Source organism: Erinaceus europaeus, chromosome 13 (assembly GCF_950295315.1).
Source record: "Erinaceus europaeus chromosome 13, mEriEur2.1, whole genome shotgun sequence".
NCBI lineage: Eukaryota > Metazoa > Chordata > Mammalia > Eulipotyphla > Erinaceidae > Erinaceus > Erinaceus europaeus.
Genome location: NC_080174.1, coordinates 27086536 through 27102836, shown reverse-complemented (window position 1 = coordinate 27102836; position 16301 = coordinate 27086536). Strand labels below are relative to the sequence as shown.

At 38.5% G+C, this 16301-nt stretch overlaps 1 protein-coding gene across 5 annotated transcripts in view; it reads left to right on the top strand.

The window, feature by feature from the left end:
* The window catches only part of CEP162 (centrosomal protein 162), an 83740-nt gene that overhangs the window by 49105 nt on the left and 18334 nt on the right, over positions 1 to 16301 (top strand). For 3 of the 5 annotated variants that reach the window (XM_060205459.1, XM_060205457.1, XM_060205456.1), the window contains 4 exons: positions 1845 to 2057; positions 2845 to 3497; positions 6049 to 6190; positions 10850 to 10948. In XM_060205459.1, the coding sequence (XP_060061442.1) occupies positions 1845 to 2057; positions 2845 to 3497; positions 6049 to 6190; positions 10850 to 10948 (1107 nt within the window). Of the gene's footprint in view, positions 1 to 1844; positions 2058 to 2844; positions 3498 to 6048; positions 6191 to 7157; positions 7437 to 10849; positions 10949 to 16301 lie in introns of those variants that run through there. The other 2 variants (XM_060205458.1, XM_060205460.1) reach the window with 2 other exon arrangements.

The window sequence follows — 16301 nt, the reverse complement described above, 5'->3', positions numbered from 1 at the left end:
TTCTAGTATTCGTTACCAAAGATTAATGTTACAAAGCAAAATTAGAGCTGCGGAGATAGCTTGGCCTGTTAGAGCACTAGCTTGCATGCCTAAGGCTGTCCCTGTCTCCACCTCTAGCCAGAGTGTTGTCCTTTCTCTCCTTTCTCTCACTCTCATAATAAATCAATCATTTAAAAACAAATAAGGAAGATATAAGTAAAATTAATTTTTCTCCAAAAATGTAATATACACTTCAGGATATCAAAATTAGGCTGAATTTTTTAATTAATATAGTAATTATGGATATGTTAAAATAAGTGATTTTTAAAAATCTAAATCTCCTTTTAATATAAATATGTGTGTGTTTTATTATGCTTACATCTAACTTGAATAAACTACAGTTTTAATAATGCCAGAGGAAGCAAAGCTTTCAAAACTATGCTGATGGACCAGATCATAAATATTTATATGTGAATATATCTCAATTTATGATACACCTATGAATGTGAGGCATTTTTGTGAGTGGGTATATTTGCTGTTACCTTCACAAAGCATGAGCAATTCTTAGTTTATAAATGGGATTTTTAAGCACCAGCAGCCCATCTTACTTGAGGAAAGGTATGAGTTCAAATCATCTAGTTTATTTTTCCATTATTATCTTAATTGATTGAATATAGATAGTCAGAAATCGAGAGAGACAGGGGTGGTAGAGAGAGAAAGACAAGAGAGACACCTGAAACACTGCTTTCACCACTCTCAAAGCTTTCCCCCTGTAGATGGGGGCCAGGAGCTGGAACTCAGATCCTTGAACATTGTAACATGTGCACTCAGCCAGGTGTGCCACCACCCAGCCCCCAAATTATCTAGTTTTTGACATAATATAGATCTCACCATATGCTGGGGACTCTGATACACATGTTAGCAAGATGAATGTCATATGATTTTTCCATTAACTGTATCAACCCCATTTTATCAGTAAAGACAGACTTAGACTGAACAGTTGATATACATACTAAAACAGGTGACACAAGCTATTTCCATATATATTTTAGCCATTCTATTAGACTTCCCTTTAGGTACTCTTTTATATCCTGTTCAGACACTCAAAGATTGTTAACGGAGCATTTAGCTTTTTGATATGTTTTACTAAAATACATAAGCTAACCATCATACCTTTAACAAAATTGGATAAGCAACTATATGTCAAGATCTCATTTCTGTGGCCCCTCGTGCTGTTCATTATTACTAAAGGATGGTATAATATGTTATTAATAGATTAAATGAAGAGAGCAAAAGTTTGAAAGCTTTGCTTCCTCTGGAAACTTCACTAGACTTCTCTAAATGCTGTTTAACTTTCCGTTATCATTATGGGGGGGAAGTAATACTAAAATAGATCGGAAGAGAATTATGATGAGGAAGAGATTGTTGTAGGTACTTAGTAAGCTGTATGTTAATTGCAAAAAGTTATAATGTTTTCGATCACAATAGCATAAGCACTGTCATCTGAAGGCATCTAAGAAAGAGGGGGGATGAGGTTTCCCCTTAAACAAAAAAAAGAAAAACTCAGTGTATACTACTAGAATAGTATCAGTAGTATTTCCCAAGATCCATTTCAAATAAACCCAAGAGAATTTCTGTAAATTAACTAGTATTTAATTAAATTTGATACTATAAATTTTTAATAAGATAATAAGGATGTGAAGTTTGAAATTAAAGTGTGCTTCTGAGTATTTGATTCAGTCTTGAAATGAACCATAAACATCTCTTGGAAATCAATATATGATATAGCACAATCTAAATTTATACTGTAGCCTGATAATTATTATATATCTGTGACCTTGACATGTACAAAAATGTTTTCATAGGTTAAGGAAATGGAAGGAATTATAAAGAGAAGATATCCCAATTCTTTACCTGCTTTAATATTGGCTGCATCAGCAGCTGGTGATACAGCAGATAGAAATACAGTAGAATTTATGGAAAGAAGGATAAAAAAATTAGAAGCTGACCTTGAGGGCAAAGATGAAGAAGCAAAGAAAAGCCTTCGTACAATGGAACAACAGTTTCAGAAAATTAAAGTAAGTGCCTGGTAGCCATGGCCCTCAAATGGTCATTGGGGACTGAGGCCTTCCCACAGGCCTCCAGACCCTGGTGTATCACATCCCTTCTGCATGTGTTCATAGTGACATATTCACAGTTATCCTAGGACACTAAGACTGTTGCCGATTTTGCTCCTCACCAGATTGTGAGCTACTTGAAGGCAGCAATTGAGTTTCTCTGTCTTGATTATAGAGCAGTTTTGGTTCAATAAATAATGATGATGAATGAGCAAACACTATTGGTACCTCCCTCCTTTACAATAAACTATATTGATTATTTAGTCTAAAGCTCAAGTACTCAAATTCCAAACTGGTTTATTCCTTTAAGATTTCTAAACTAGAAGTTTATGTTAGAAAAGTTGGAAAATGTGCTATTTCTCAATGACTTTAGTACCCCTCCATATTTTACCTATTTATCCTCAAAGAGTTTTTCAGTTTTCGTGGAAAGAGGTACTAAATAATGAGGTTGTATGGTTTTAAAATAAGTTTAGTTTAAGTTGATTGTGGTTTAAAGCACATGTATAATTTAATGTTTATGAAGCAGCATTTGTTATGAAAGTGCATGACATAAATGGGGACTACATAGTGTACCCTTCAAAGATTAAGGCTTGATAATGTGTGACTGACTGGGTCAAAGTTGATGGAATTAGCACATATAGTGGATGCCTATAAGAAGAAATAGGTCAGTCCTGGTAGGAATATAGGGCTACAATAGATGATGAAATGTTTAGCAGTGACTTGACATTTTATGGATCCTTTTTCTCAGATTCAGTATGAGCAGAGACTAGAGGAGCAGGAACAGCTACTTGCCAACGAATTGAAGGAGGCACCCCAGAACCAAGAGGACAATTCCTCCAGGGTCAAAGCCTTAGAGAAGGAACTCAACGACCTTAAGGAAGCCCATCAAATCACTATAAGAAACCTTGAGGCTGAGATCGATATTCTTAAAAATCAGAATGCTGATTTAGAACACAAGAAAAATGATAAAGATGATAAAGATTTCCAGTCTATAGAGTTCCAGGTAGAACAGGCACATGCTAAAGCGAAACTGGTACGACTCAATGAGGAACTGGCTGCAAAGGAGCGAGAAATACAAAACCTTTCAAAAACTGTGGAGAGGCTTCAGAAGGAGCGGAGAGTGATGCTTTCCAACCAGAACTCTAAGGCTAGGGAGGAGGCGACTCCAAAAAGGGTGAAGAAAGATGTTTTGCTTCCAGGTAAAGGCAATGCTGACTCCTTCCCTGGAAGCCTGAATGGCAAACTTTACCAACCATATATTTTTATGGATTCCGATATTTCAGAGGTCTTACAAGAAAACAGCAGATTAAAACATGAACTAGACGGGTTAATTCTGGAAAGGAATGAACTGAAGAAGAAATCTGAAGTAGCGGTGAACCAACTTGAAAATTCTATGAGAAGGTAAAAATGGGGATTTTTTTTTAAATGGGAATTTTAAAATATATGAGTATATAAGCATCGAAAAATATATTAATGTGTGTTTCCTCTGAATATCTTAGTTTAATCCAAAATTGGGTTTGCAACCAAATTGTAAGAATTCTATCACATTTCTGAGCATAGTACTGACTTAGAGTTGGATTTCTGAATGTTGGATGACCATATTATGATGAACTGAAACCTTTGTATGTGAATCCAGACCGTAACCTCAGGCTAACCAGTCTTGCCTTTTTTTTTTTTCCTTTTTTTTTTCCTTTTTTTTTTTTCCTTTTTGCCCTTATTGCTGGGTTGGGTTCTAGGTGCCTGCACCATGAATCCACTGCTCCGTGTGGCCATCTTTTTTCTATTTTTGTTTTTTAATATGACAGAGAGAAATTGCGAGAGGAAGGAAGACAGAGAGGGAAAGAGAAAGATAGTATAGACAATGTAAAAAAAGATGGCCACCAAGGGCAGTGGATTCATAGTGCAGGCACAGAGCCCCAGCAATAATCCTGGAGGCAAACTAACAAAAAACATGAATATGAGGAGTGGGCAGAGAGCTACCTCATTTGGTAGGATGCCTGTTTTGCCATGTGTGGTCCAGGTTCAAGTCCCCAGCATACCACAAGATAGATATTATAGCATCAGTTGAAACTTCAGTCTTGTGGTGTCCGTCTCCCTTTTCTTCTGTCTGAAAAAAAGTCACCCAGAGTTGTGCTTTACATGAGCACAGCCATGACAAAAACAAGCAAGCAAACAAGAAAAACCATGAATATCCTTTAAATTCTCCTATATCTGAGCCACTCTGCCCTTATTATCACTTAACTGAATTATCTGACTAAATTCCTTTACCTGAATCTCAACTTCCATCATTAACACTACTCTGTGGTCCCAGCTTGCCAGATTTCCATACTGTCTTTGTTTCAGTCTTGTTTGATGTCCTATGTCTTCCACAAAATATTTCTGAAAGCTCCTCAGGAAATGTCCTGCTCTCCCCTCCAGCTCCTCCTATATAATTTATAATATTGTAACCCCCCCAAAAAAAAAAACCACTAGTCATCTACCACCTTGAGGCTCCTAGAAAGCTGAATTTTTTTAATGTTTTTTGTATTTATTTCCTTGTGTTGCCCTTATTTTATTGTTGTAGTTATTATTGATGTTGTCATTGTTGTATAAGACAGAGAGAAATGGAGAGAGGAGGTGAAGACAGAGGGGGGGGGAGAAAGAGAGACACATGCAGACCTGCTTCACTGCCTGTGAAGCGACTCCCCTGCAGGTGGGGAGCCAGGGGATCAAATCGAGATCCTTATGCTGGTTGTTGCGCTTTTTATGCTTAACCCACTGCACTACTGCCCAACTCCCCTGAATTTTTTTAATTTCAGAAATTTTATTCTTAGAATGCTGTTAGTCCAAGGATCATATGTATAGACCAAAAACTGGCAGACTTTGCTTAGAGACAAAGCAGTAATGAGTCTGCAAAGGAACAACTATGATTATCCAGATAAGAATAATAAAGCAAGAAATCTGAATGTATCTTAAAAGATAAAGCATCAAGCTCCTTGCTTTAAATTCAGACAAAGCTTTTAGGGCCTTTGATTCCCTCAAAAAAAGTGAAACTAAAGTGAAAGACCCAGACAATAACATCCCACGCAACTCCTAGCTTTCTTGGCTTGAGAGCCTAGATAATTCAAGTTTCCCCTTAGAGTAAATAATAATGAACTCATGGAGTAATTATAAGAACTGATAGGCAGTAATGTATAAAACAGTAAATGTTGGGTCCTCTCTGCCTTCACTACTTTAATTGCTAAATCTCTTAAACTTTTTTTCCCCCCAATTTTATTGGGGTATTAATGGTTCACAGTACAGTCTTTGACACATAAGCACAACTCATCTCTTCTTGACTCACTCGTCCAACCTAGGGTCCCCCAACATATAGCAGGACCCAATATCTCTTCATCCCATCCCTTTCCCTCTGACTCCAGAATCCTTTACTTGGTACAATACACCACACCCAGTACAAGTTTCACCCAATGCTTTCCTTTACTATCCTTTTTTTTTTTAAATAAAAAAGTTCCCACCAGTGAGTGGGTCATTTGGTATTGATCCTTCTCTTTCTGGCTTATCTCACTCAACATACCTTCAACTTATTGCAAAGGAGATTATCTCATCATTTTATTAGCTTTATAGTATTCCATTGTACACACACACACACACACACACACACACACATACATACATACATATATCACACCTTTCTAAGCCACTCATCTGCCACTGAGCATCTGGGTTGCTTCCAAGTTTGGGCTATTACAAACTGTGCTGCTATGAACACAGGTGTGCATAGGTCTTTTTGGATAGATGTCTCGGTTTTTCCTGGGTATATCCATAGGAAAGGGATTGACACAGAAGTACAATTTCTCATCTTCCCATGATATATATCATACAGACTATACTCTCATTTTTTTTTTTTGTACTCACTCTGAATTTGGGCTTGAAGACCTACTCATGTGTGGTTTGCTTTTTATTTGCTCTCAAGGGTCAAGGAAGATACTTCAGCACACATAACATCTCTCCAAATATCTCATCAGAGGGAAATAGAGAAACTCCTTTGCCAAAATGCTGTCGAAAATTCTTCTTCCAAAGTAGCTGAACTAAATCGAAAAATAGCAACGCAAGAGGTAGACGACTTTACACAAACTTTTCTTTGATTTTAATTTCTTTTTTCTTCATTTTATTACTGTTATTTTATTACTGTTAGCAGAAAATTATTTACTTTGGAAGTATTTCAACTTCACTTCCTGAGACTGGTGACAGAAATGGAAAACATTATTGACTCAGAAAGAATGCCATTAACATATGTTTAACTATTCTGTTTCAAACTTTTGTTCATACATTTTTCAAATGAGCCTCTGGTAAGTATGTTGTGATGGATGACTAAAGAATATGTCTTATGTGATTGAGATTTTAATACTTGAATGGTTTCCTTTTTTTTTCTTTTTTTTAATTTAAGAAAGGAGACATTAACAAAACCATAGGATAAGAGGGGTACGACTTCACACAGTTCCCACCACCCGATCTCCATATCCCATCCCTTCCCCTGATAGCTTTCCCATTCTCTATCCCTCTGGGAGCATGGACCCAGGGTCCTTGTGGGTTGCAGAAGGTGGAAGGTCTGGCTTCTGTAATTGCTTCCCTGCTGAACATGGGCATTAACTGGTCGATCCATACTCCCAGTCTGCCTCTCTCTTTCCCTAGTAGGGTGGGTCTCTGGGGAAGCGGAGCTCCAGGACATATTGGTGGGGTCGTCAGTCCAGGAAAGTCTAGTCGACATCATACTGGCATCTGGGTCCTGGTGGCTGAAAAGAGAGTTAACATACAAAGCCAAACAAATTGTTGAACCATCATGGACCTAAAGGCTGGAATGGTGCAGATCCTTTTTTTTAACCAGAGCACTGCTCAGCTTTGGTTCATGGTGGTACACGGATTGAACCTGGGGCTATTGGAGCCTCAGGCATGAGAGTCTTTGCCTAACCATTATGCTATCTATCCCTGCCCATACGTGAACTTTAATACTGAGTCATCTCCCTCTACCAACTCCCATCCAACATGTCTTACTCATTCTTCTTTCTCTCTTTCATTCATTAGATAGTACTTCTGGATCATAGACAGTCTGGCACAGAATAAAATAATGAACAGGTTATATATAACTCTTGCTATTATGAAGCATAGTCTTCTCAGAATGAGGAGAGGATCTACCTTTTCTCAGATGTGTTTTTCTTCTTGGATTATATGTTTACCTCCTCACCGTATCTCTGAATGTCTACTGTGTGGCCTTTCCATTGTATTAACAAGTTGATTATAATTAAAATTGAATTGAGACTTGTTTTCAAATGGTATATCCAAATAAAGATTTTTATTTGCTTATGATAGTTTTACTGTTGACTTGGTATGAGTAAAGATTGTTTTAAAAAGCGAATATGGCACAATGTTAGCAGTTGTTAAATCAAATTGATAAACATGAATATTCATTGTGGTCTTCATCTTTTCTATAAGTCTTTTTTTTTTTCTTTTAAAGATTTTATTTACTGGGGGTTGGGTGATAGTACAGTGTTTAAGTGTAAATGGCACAAAGCACAAGGAATGGCAAAAGAATCCTGGTTCTAGCCCCCGGCTCCCCACTTACAGGGGATCACTTCACAAGCGGTGAAGCAGGTCTTCAGGTGTCTATCTTTCTCTCCCCCCTCTATCTTCCCCACCTCTCTCCATTTCACTTTGTCCTACCCAACAATAACAACAATAATAATAACCACAACAACAATAAAACAAAAAGGGAAAAAATAGCCTCCAAGAGCAGTGGATTCATGGTGCATGCACCAAACCCCAGCAATAAACCTGGAGGCAAAAAAAGAAAAGAAAAAATATTTATTAGTTAATAAGAAAGATAAGATAGCGTTAAAGAACCAGACATCACTCTGGTACATGTACTGCAAGGGACTGAGCTTAGGACCTCATGCTTGATAGTCCAATGCTTTATCAATTTTTAAATTTTATTTATTTATTACTGAATAGAAATAGAAACTGAGGGGGCTGGAGGAGAAAGAGAGAGAAAGAGACAGAAATGCCTGCAGCCCTGCTTCACCACTTGTGAAGCTTTTCCTCTGCAGATAGGGACCAGAGGCTTGAAACTGGGTCCTTGACACTGTAGCATGTGTGCTTAACCAGGTGCCCCACCACCCTGTCCCCAATCCAATGCTTTATCCACTGCACCATCTCCCAGACCACTAGCTCTACAGTTGTAGGTAACTTAGGTATTTAAAACTTATGTATACAAATATATTTTTAGAGCTACTTAAAGTTAAGCCCAGTATCAGAATTTGATCATCTTACAAATCTGAAACATTAAATTCTTAGGCTAAAGGAAATATGTATATGCAGAGCTAGATCTAATTAGAAAACTATTATTAGAAGTATTAGATCTGTTTTTCACCCTTGACATATTGAATCAATAGTGAGTTACAAGATAAGTTAATAGGAATATAATTGTACACCATCTGCCACCCAAGGTCTGTGCACCCCCACCCCACTCCATGTTCCCCTAGGTAGCCATTATAGTTTTCCCACAGTCTTGGATATAGGTTGACTTTTTTTGTTGCTGTGTGTTTGTTTTCATGTTCCTGCATTCAATTCTCTACATCCCACATATGAATGAAACCGCTCTGTAGTTGTCCTTTGCCTCCATACTTACTTCACTAAGCATAATCTCCAATTCCATCCATTTTATCCCAAAGAACACAATATCACTTTTTTATTGCTGAGCATTATTCCCTTTGTGTATATGTCCCATACCTTTTTTTTATTCAGTCATCTGTTGAAGATGTGCTCCCAGTGAACAAAATTTAAGGTGTTTTCCAAAAGTAACCATTTGGGCTGGGCAGTGGCACACCTGGTTAAGTGCATATAGTACCAAAAATAACCATTCATATAGCCTTGCAGGTAACTTCTAGCTTTTTCCTCTGTGGGACTGGGGTACCCGTGGACAATGTAAGCACTTTGACAATTGGTTATATATGAAGGAGCAGGCTGGGAGGAGATGGGAAAAGTGATGTCATTATGCCGTAGTGCAATAAATAAGTCATGTTCTCAAAGTTCTCAATAAATGTCAATAAATGTGAGTTAGATGAAAGGCAGCATAGTCTAGTAGTTAAAAGAAAAACTTTAGAGATAAGAAAGTTGTTGTTTTTTTCTTTCCTTAATGTTTGAAGTTTCTCAGTGAAAGTATGTATATATGTCAATTTCGTTGCAAAAGAAAATACAAGACACATTTGGTTTGCATGGATATTTTTAAATCTCTGTTTTCTTATTTCGTTGTTAGTGGGACTTTTTTTTTCTTTAATGATGTAATATTGATTTAAAAAATTACAAGAGAACAGGTGTACAAACAGGTAACTCTGTACCATTCCCACCACCAGAGTTCTGGAACCCCAACCCCTCTATTGGAAGCTACAGCAGTTCTCCCAAGGTTGCAGATATGGGTTAACTATTATTCTACAACTATCTGTCTAGATTTGTATATATTTGCCTTTTTTTTTTTGGCCTCCAGGGTTATTGCTGGGGTTCGGTGCCTGCACTACAAATCCACTGCTCCTAGAGGCCATTTTTTTCCCATTTCGTTGCCCTTGATGTTGCCCTTGTTGTTGTCATTATTGTTATTGTTGCCATTGATGATGTTGTTGGATAGGACAAAGAGAAATGGAGAGAGGAGGAGAGAAAGACACCTGCAGACCTGCTTCACCACTTATGAGGCGACCCCCCTGTGGTGGGGAGGGGGAGGGTGCTCCAACTGGGATCCTTAAACCAGTCCTTGTGCTTTGCGATACATGTGCTTAACCCTAACTCTGCCCTACCGGCCAACCCCCTATTTGCCCATTTTTTTTAAGTAACATCTTCTCCTTTCCAAGTCATACATACACCTATTACTACATGCAAATGCCCCTCCCTTTTTCCTCCTCTCTCTCTGGTTCCTGATAGAGTTGGAATTCACAGGCTTCTGGTCATTTCTCCCCTCTTTCTCCCCCACTGAGAGTATGGATCAAAATTATTTTTGGAGTGCAGGAGGTGGGAGTTCTGGCTTCTTTAATTGCTTGTCTACTACATGGGCATTAGCAGGTCAATCCATACCCAGTAGTGGGGCTTTTTTTAGATTAATTATTTTATGAGCGAGAAGAGCAAGAGACCAGAGGTCCACTTAGCATCTATGGTTCTAGGGATAAAAACTATGGGGCCTCACATAAGCCAAGTCTTGTGCCATACCTACAGAGCCACCCCACCCACGCAGCCACATAGCCACTAGTTTTGATCAAAACGATTAACCTACTCAATCAGAAAGTACGAAGATAATAGTAGCCACTTCACAATGCTTAGCCTTTATAAGAATTTATTTTAAAAGCCCTTGTAGGCCTTTAGAAGAAGAAACACTAGAGGTAAAGAAGCCAAGTAATTGCACATTTATTTGTAGCACATATAGCATTTACAAGGTGAAAGAATAATGAACTTAATTGAATGATCTTTTTTACTATTGCATTTTAGTTCTGTTAAAGACTTATTAAGAGAGAGGAGAGAAAAAAAAAAAGAGAGAGAGGAAGAAGAGAGAACCTGATTGTTGCTTCAGCACATGCTTGCAAGTCCAGTGCTGTAACCACTGGACCACTTGAATTCAATAGTTTTATATATAAGGATTCTTTTTACTTGTTAGGAGAAACAAAAATCATTAATTTATTTATATTTTCCAAATTATGTTTAAGGAAGAAGTTTATTAACTCGGTACTTCTATTTCTTAGGTACTGATAAAACATTTCCAGTATCAAGTTAGTGAGCTGCAAAACAAACAAGAGTCTCTTATAGCTTCTCAAATTCGAGAAGAAATCCTGCAAAGAGAGGTAAGAAATCACCAAAATATTGGGCTAACAGATTGCTTTTTAGCTATTTCTATCATATTCCTACCTCTTTATAATCTTTTTTACTTAAATATGCAAGGAGATACAGCCTGAAAGCATGACATATGCAATGAAAATATCATGAATTCGTTGATAAGTTTGAAACTTAAGGATTGTTATTTCAATGTTTATTGAGGATTTTTCTGGGTAGTGGGGAGATACGGACATTATTTTTTGTTGTTGTTGTTGTTGTTGTTGTTTGTTTTTTTGAGTATAAAATTGGATAGTTAAGGCCCTTTAGTATCAATTCTGACACTGTTGAATTAATTAAGAAAGAGTTAAAGCGGCCGTTGAATCACTAGTAACACTGTCATTTCCAGGAAATAGGTCTTCCTGGAAGCTCATCATTTTTACTACTCTTAAAATCCTTTGATTCTGGAAAGTGTGAAACAAAGATAAGCCATTCACTGTGCTCCTTGAATCATATACACCTTTATTTTATTTATTTTTTCATTCTGTCTCTTGCTTAATGATGGTCTGCCACTTAATAAGCCATATATTCATGATATTTTAACCCAGCTAATGTATTCCCACTGCCAATAAATACCCTGCTAAACTACATCCCTGCAGACCTGTACCTCTCAGGCTGGTGACAGCATGAACTGTTCCCAGCCCTTTGTGAGCTCCAGGAACTCTTCAGTGTACTATTTCCAGTGGCTTCAGAACTGCTTCCCGGCAATAAAACAAAGCAATTATAGAACTCATCTTGCCCATGGCCCTTCTCTCAGGAATTATCAACCCTTCAGTGCTGCTAACTAGAGTTGCACAACATTTCATGTGGTTGTCTGGTTTTTCCTGTTCTTTAAGGAAAGGGGAGGGGGTATCTTCCAGTCTCTTCATATTCATCGGTGAAAGCACACTATACATTTTAAAGCAACATTGTAATAACTTAATTTTTTACTATTTATTTATTTATTTATTTGCCTCCAGGGTTATCGTTGGGGCTCAGTGCCAGCACCACGAATCCACTGCTCCTGGAGGCCATTTTTTCCCATTTTGTGACCCTTGTTGCTGCCCTTATTGTTGTCATTATTGTTATTGTTGTCGCTGGATAGGACAGAGAGAAAGTGAGACAGAGATGGGGATAGAAAGACAAATTTTACCTGCAGACCTGCTTCACTGCTTGTGAATTGACCCCCCCCTCCCCCGCACGCAGTTGGGAAGCTGGGGACTTGAACCGGGATCCTTATGCCTGTCCTTGCACTTTGCATCATATGCGCTTAACCCGCTGCACTACCGCCCAACCTCCAGTAATTTAATTTTTAATAGTAATTTAGGGTTATTTTATAAACCTGTAAAAAACAGGGTTGAGTTTTTCAACATAGTTCAACACTGACATCATTGGGCAGAGAACTGTCTCACACTTAGCATAATAATTATGTAAACTTGACAGGTTGTTTTTGTTTGTTTGTTTGTTTTAATTTTTATTTATAAAATAACAACACTGACAAGATGATAGGATAAAGGTATACAGGGCAGGGCTCTGGGGAAGTGGGGCTCCAGGAGTCATTAGTAGGGTCATCTGCTCAGGGAAGTGGAGCTCCAGGGCACATTGGTGGAGTTGTCTTCAGGGAAGTCTGGTTGGCATCATGTTAGCATTGGAACCTGGTGGCTGAAAAAAAAATAGTTAACATACAAGGTCAAACAAATTGCTGACTAATCATGAGCCTAAAGGCTGGAATAGTTCAGATGAAGAGTTGGGGGGTTTCCATTTTGTAGACAGGTAGTAGTACTATTTTAGTTACCTTCCAGAGTGCCCATGACTAGGTCACATAGGCTCCTAAGCTGAATATGGGCCCCAGATTACATCAAATCAATGGGGTTTACAATCAACAATATTTATATACCTTTCCCATATGTTGGAGCTACTTGCTTCCCTGATCCAGCTTTCTGGTCCTTTCTGCGGCTATGACATCATCTCCTCAGACAATAACTTGGGCCCACCTGCATTTCAAATGTCAGGCTCAGAAAAAAAAAAAAAACTAGCATAGTCATAGGCCCTTTGGAATATTATTTTTTAAAAAACAACTATATATAATTACATTGTCCTAGGATACATAGTTAATGAATTTTCTTTTTCTTTTTTAAAATTTTTTATTGGGGAATTAATGTTTTACATTTGACAGTAAATATAATAGTTTGTACATGTATAACATTTCCCAGTTTTCCATATAACAATACAACCCCCACTAGGTCCTCTGTCATGCATTTTTTATTTATTTTTTATTTAAGAAAGGAGACATTAACAAAACCATAGGATAAGAGGGGTACAGTTCCACACAATTCCCACCACCCGATCTCCATATCCCACTCCCTCCCCTGATAGCTTTCCCATTCTCTATCCCTCTGGGAGTATGGACCCAAGGTCATTGTAGGTTGCAGAAGGTGGAAGGTCTGGCTTCTGTAATTGCTTCCCCGCTGAACATGGGCATTGACTGGTCGATCCATACTCCCAATCTGCCTCTCTCTTTCTCCAGTAGGGTGGGTCTCTGGGTAAGTGGAGCTCCAGTACATTGGTGGGGTCCTCTGTCCAGGGAAGTCTGGTCGGCATCATGCTGGCATCCGGAACCTGTTGGCCGAGTGATGAAGCTGAAGGGTTGTCATTCCACACCTGAAGTCCCTGGACACAGTCTGAAGTGAAGCATGGTGGGTCTTCTGTCATTCTTTTTGGACCTGTATTCTCCCCACACACACACCCTCACCCAAAGTCTTTTACTTTGGTGCAGTATGCCAATTCCAGCTCAGGTTCTACTTGTGTTTTCTCTTCTGATCTTGTTTTTTAACTTCTCCCTGAGAGTGAGATCATCCCAGGAATATTACTTTTAAATTGAAGTTCCCGTTATAATTTATCTCAAATAATATGCCACAAGCTGTTGTATGATATGAAATGATAATAGAGTCTGTGATAATATCTGAGCTTAAATTGTTGACTTGCCTCACTGTAAGATTCCCTCAGAGAGTCAAGTAAACTTATAGAATCACAGTTATCATAGAAAGATAGAAATATGCACATAGTACTGTATACAATATTCTGGGCACCAGCCAAGAAACATTCTGGCAGAAAAGTAGCTGCAAGCATTTCTCTATAATGCAAGTAGTTCTCACAGCAGTCCCAGCAGTGGTCCAGGGGACTGAACAGGAGGTAATTGTTAGTGTGGCATGTTCCACAAAAACCAATGTCTCTTACAGTTCATGCACAGTAGTTCTGACAAGAAAACACCTAGCTCAAGAGTAACTATCCTCATTTCTCACTTCCAGAAGGCATTTCAGTTCATACAAAGTTCTCCAAGGCCAGATGATTCCACCCACCCATCAGGGTACATTGCTACTACAAGCTTACATGTTGTAAGGTTACCTGACATTTACCAGCTAAGAGGAGAGTTAGAAAGTTCACTGCGGGGGTTGGGCAGTAGCATAGCCGGTTAAGCACAGGTGGCGCAGAGTGCAAGGACCATAAGAATCCCAGTTCGAGCCCCAGCTCCCCACCTGCAGGGAAGTTACTTCACAAGCAGTGAAGCAGGTCTGCAGGTGTCTATCTTTCTCTGTCTTCCCCTCCTTTCTCTCCATTTCTCTCTGTCCTATCCAACAACAATGACATCAATAACAACAACAATAACCATAACAATAAAACAACAAGAGCAACAAAAGGGAATAAATAAATAATAAATACTAAAAAAAATTCACTGGACCCCAGATCCATTTTAAGCAAAAAGAAGAGAAGCTGTACCTTTTTCCTACAGCCACTCTCTAATGTTCTTAAACACTCCCTATCTCCTTTTTTAAGCTTTTACATAGGATAGAACACCTTTCTGCCCTTCCTCATTCTTTCAGCAAATATGGAGGGGGTGTTAGAGGCATTTAGGATGCAGTAGTAAATAAAGCTTTAGGCCTTACCTTCCCAGAGCTTGGATTCTAGTAATGGTTGGGACAGAAATAGATTGAACCTGATTCGCATATGCTATAAAGCTCCCCAGTTAACTTTATGGGATGTGAGTTACATACTCACCACCAAAAAAGGAATTAATGGGTTTAACACAGTCCAGATTTACTCAGAGTCCCATGAACACCTAAACACTATCAGGGATTTGCCTACAAAGGAAAGAAGCAATGGATATTTTAAGGCCTGTTATGCTCAGTATCTCTGTCAGTGCTAGATCCAGTTAACCTGTAGACCTTCTGAGTTAAGTGCTTATACTCATTAGTTGTTGCTCCCAGCAGGTCAGCCAGGAAGATGCATGATGCCAAAAGTTGGAGAGTATGGAAGTACATGAGATGCATGAAAAGCACATAAACATACTGCACTAGAACAAAGGACTCTGGGGAAAGAGAGGAAGGGAGGGAGCTGGTGAGGCTTGTGGTCCTGATGCATGATGGTGAAAAAGAACCAGAATTAAGAAGAGTGAGAATATTTTGCAAAAACTTATCACAGGGAGATGAGAAATTGTAGCAGTATGTCAACAACTGTTGTATGAATCATTAATTCCCCCATCCAAGAAAATGATAGAGATTACTCAACAGTGTAAGAGGACATATCTCTTCCAGGAAAGAAGTAGAAAAGTAAAAGAAAAAAAGAAGAAAAAAAGTATTTTGGCACAGTGGGTTAAGCGTAGGTGGCGTGAAGTGCAAGGACCGGCGTAAAGATCCTGGTTCAAGCCCCGGCTCCCCACCTGCAGGGAGGTTGCTTCACAGGCAGTAATGCAGGTCTGCAGGTGTCTGTCTTTCTCTCCCCCTCTCTGTCTTCCCCTCCTCTCTCCATTTCTCTCTGTCCTATGTAACAGCGATGACATCAACAACAACAATAATAATAACTACAACAACTATAAAAAAAAACAAGGGTAATAAAAGGGGAAATAAATAATTTTAAAAAGTATTTAAAAATCGACCTTTATCCACATGATCCATAATGGGTGAATCAGAGTTTCATGTATTGAATTGTATGTTTTCATATTAATGTCACTCCATTTTATAATAGCAGTTTACAGTGTAGGAGTTTTAGTAATTAGTGTTTGTTACATACTATGACAAGGGCTCTTTGTGAGTCTCACAGTGAAATGGATCAGGGCTCAGTCCATCAGTATTCATAAGGATCGGTACTGTTCTGTTTTTATAGGTAAAGAAAAGTGGTGCTGAGAAAAAGGAAATGGGAGCTAGATAGGTGGCACAGTGGCAGAGCACAAAACTTGCCTGCTTAAGGTCCTCAATTCCATTCCCAGTACTGCATATGCCAGAGGGGTGATGTGGTTCTTTTTCTCATTAGTAAGTAAACAAGTGAATCTTAAAAAGAAAGAAAGAAATG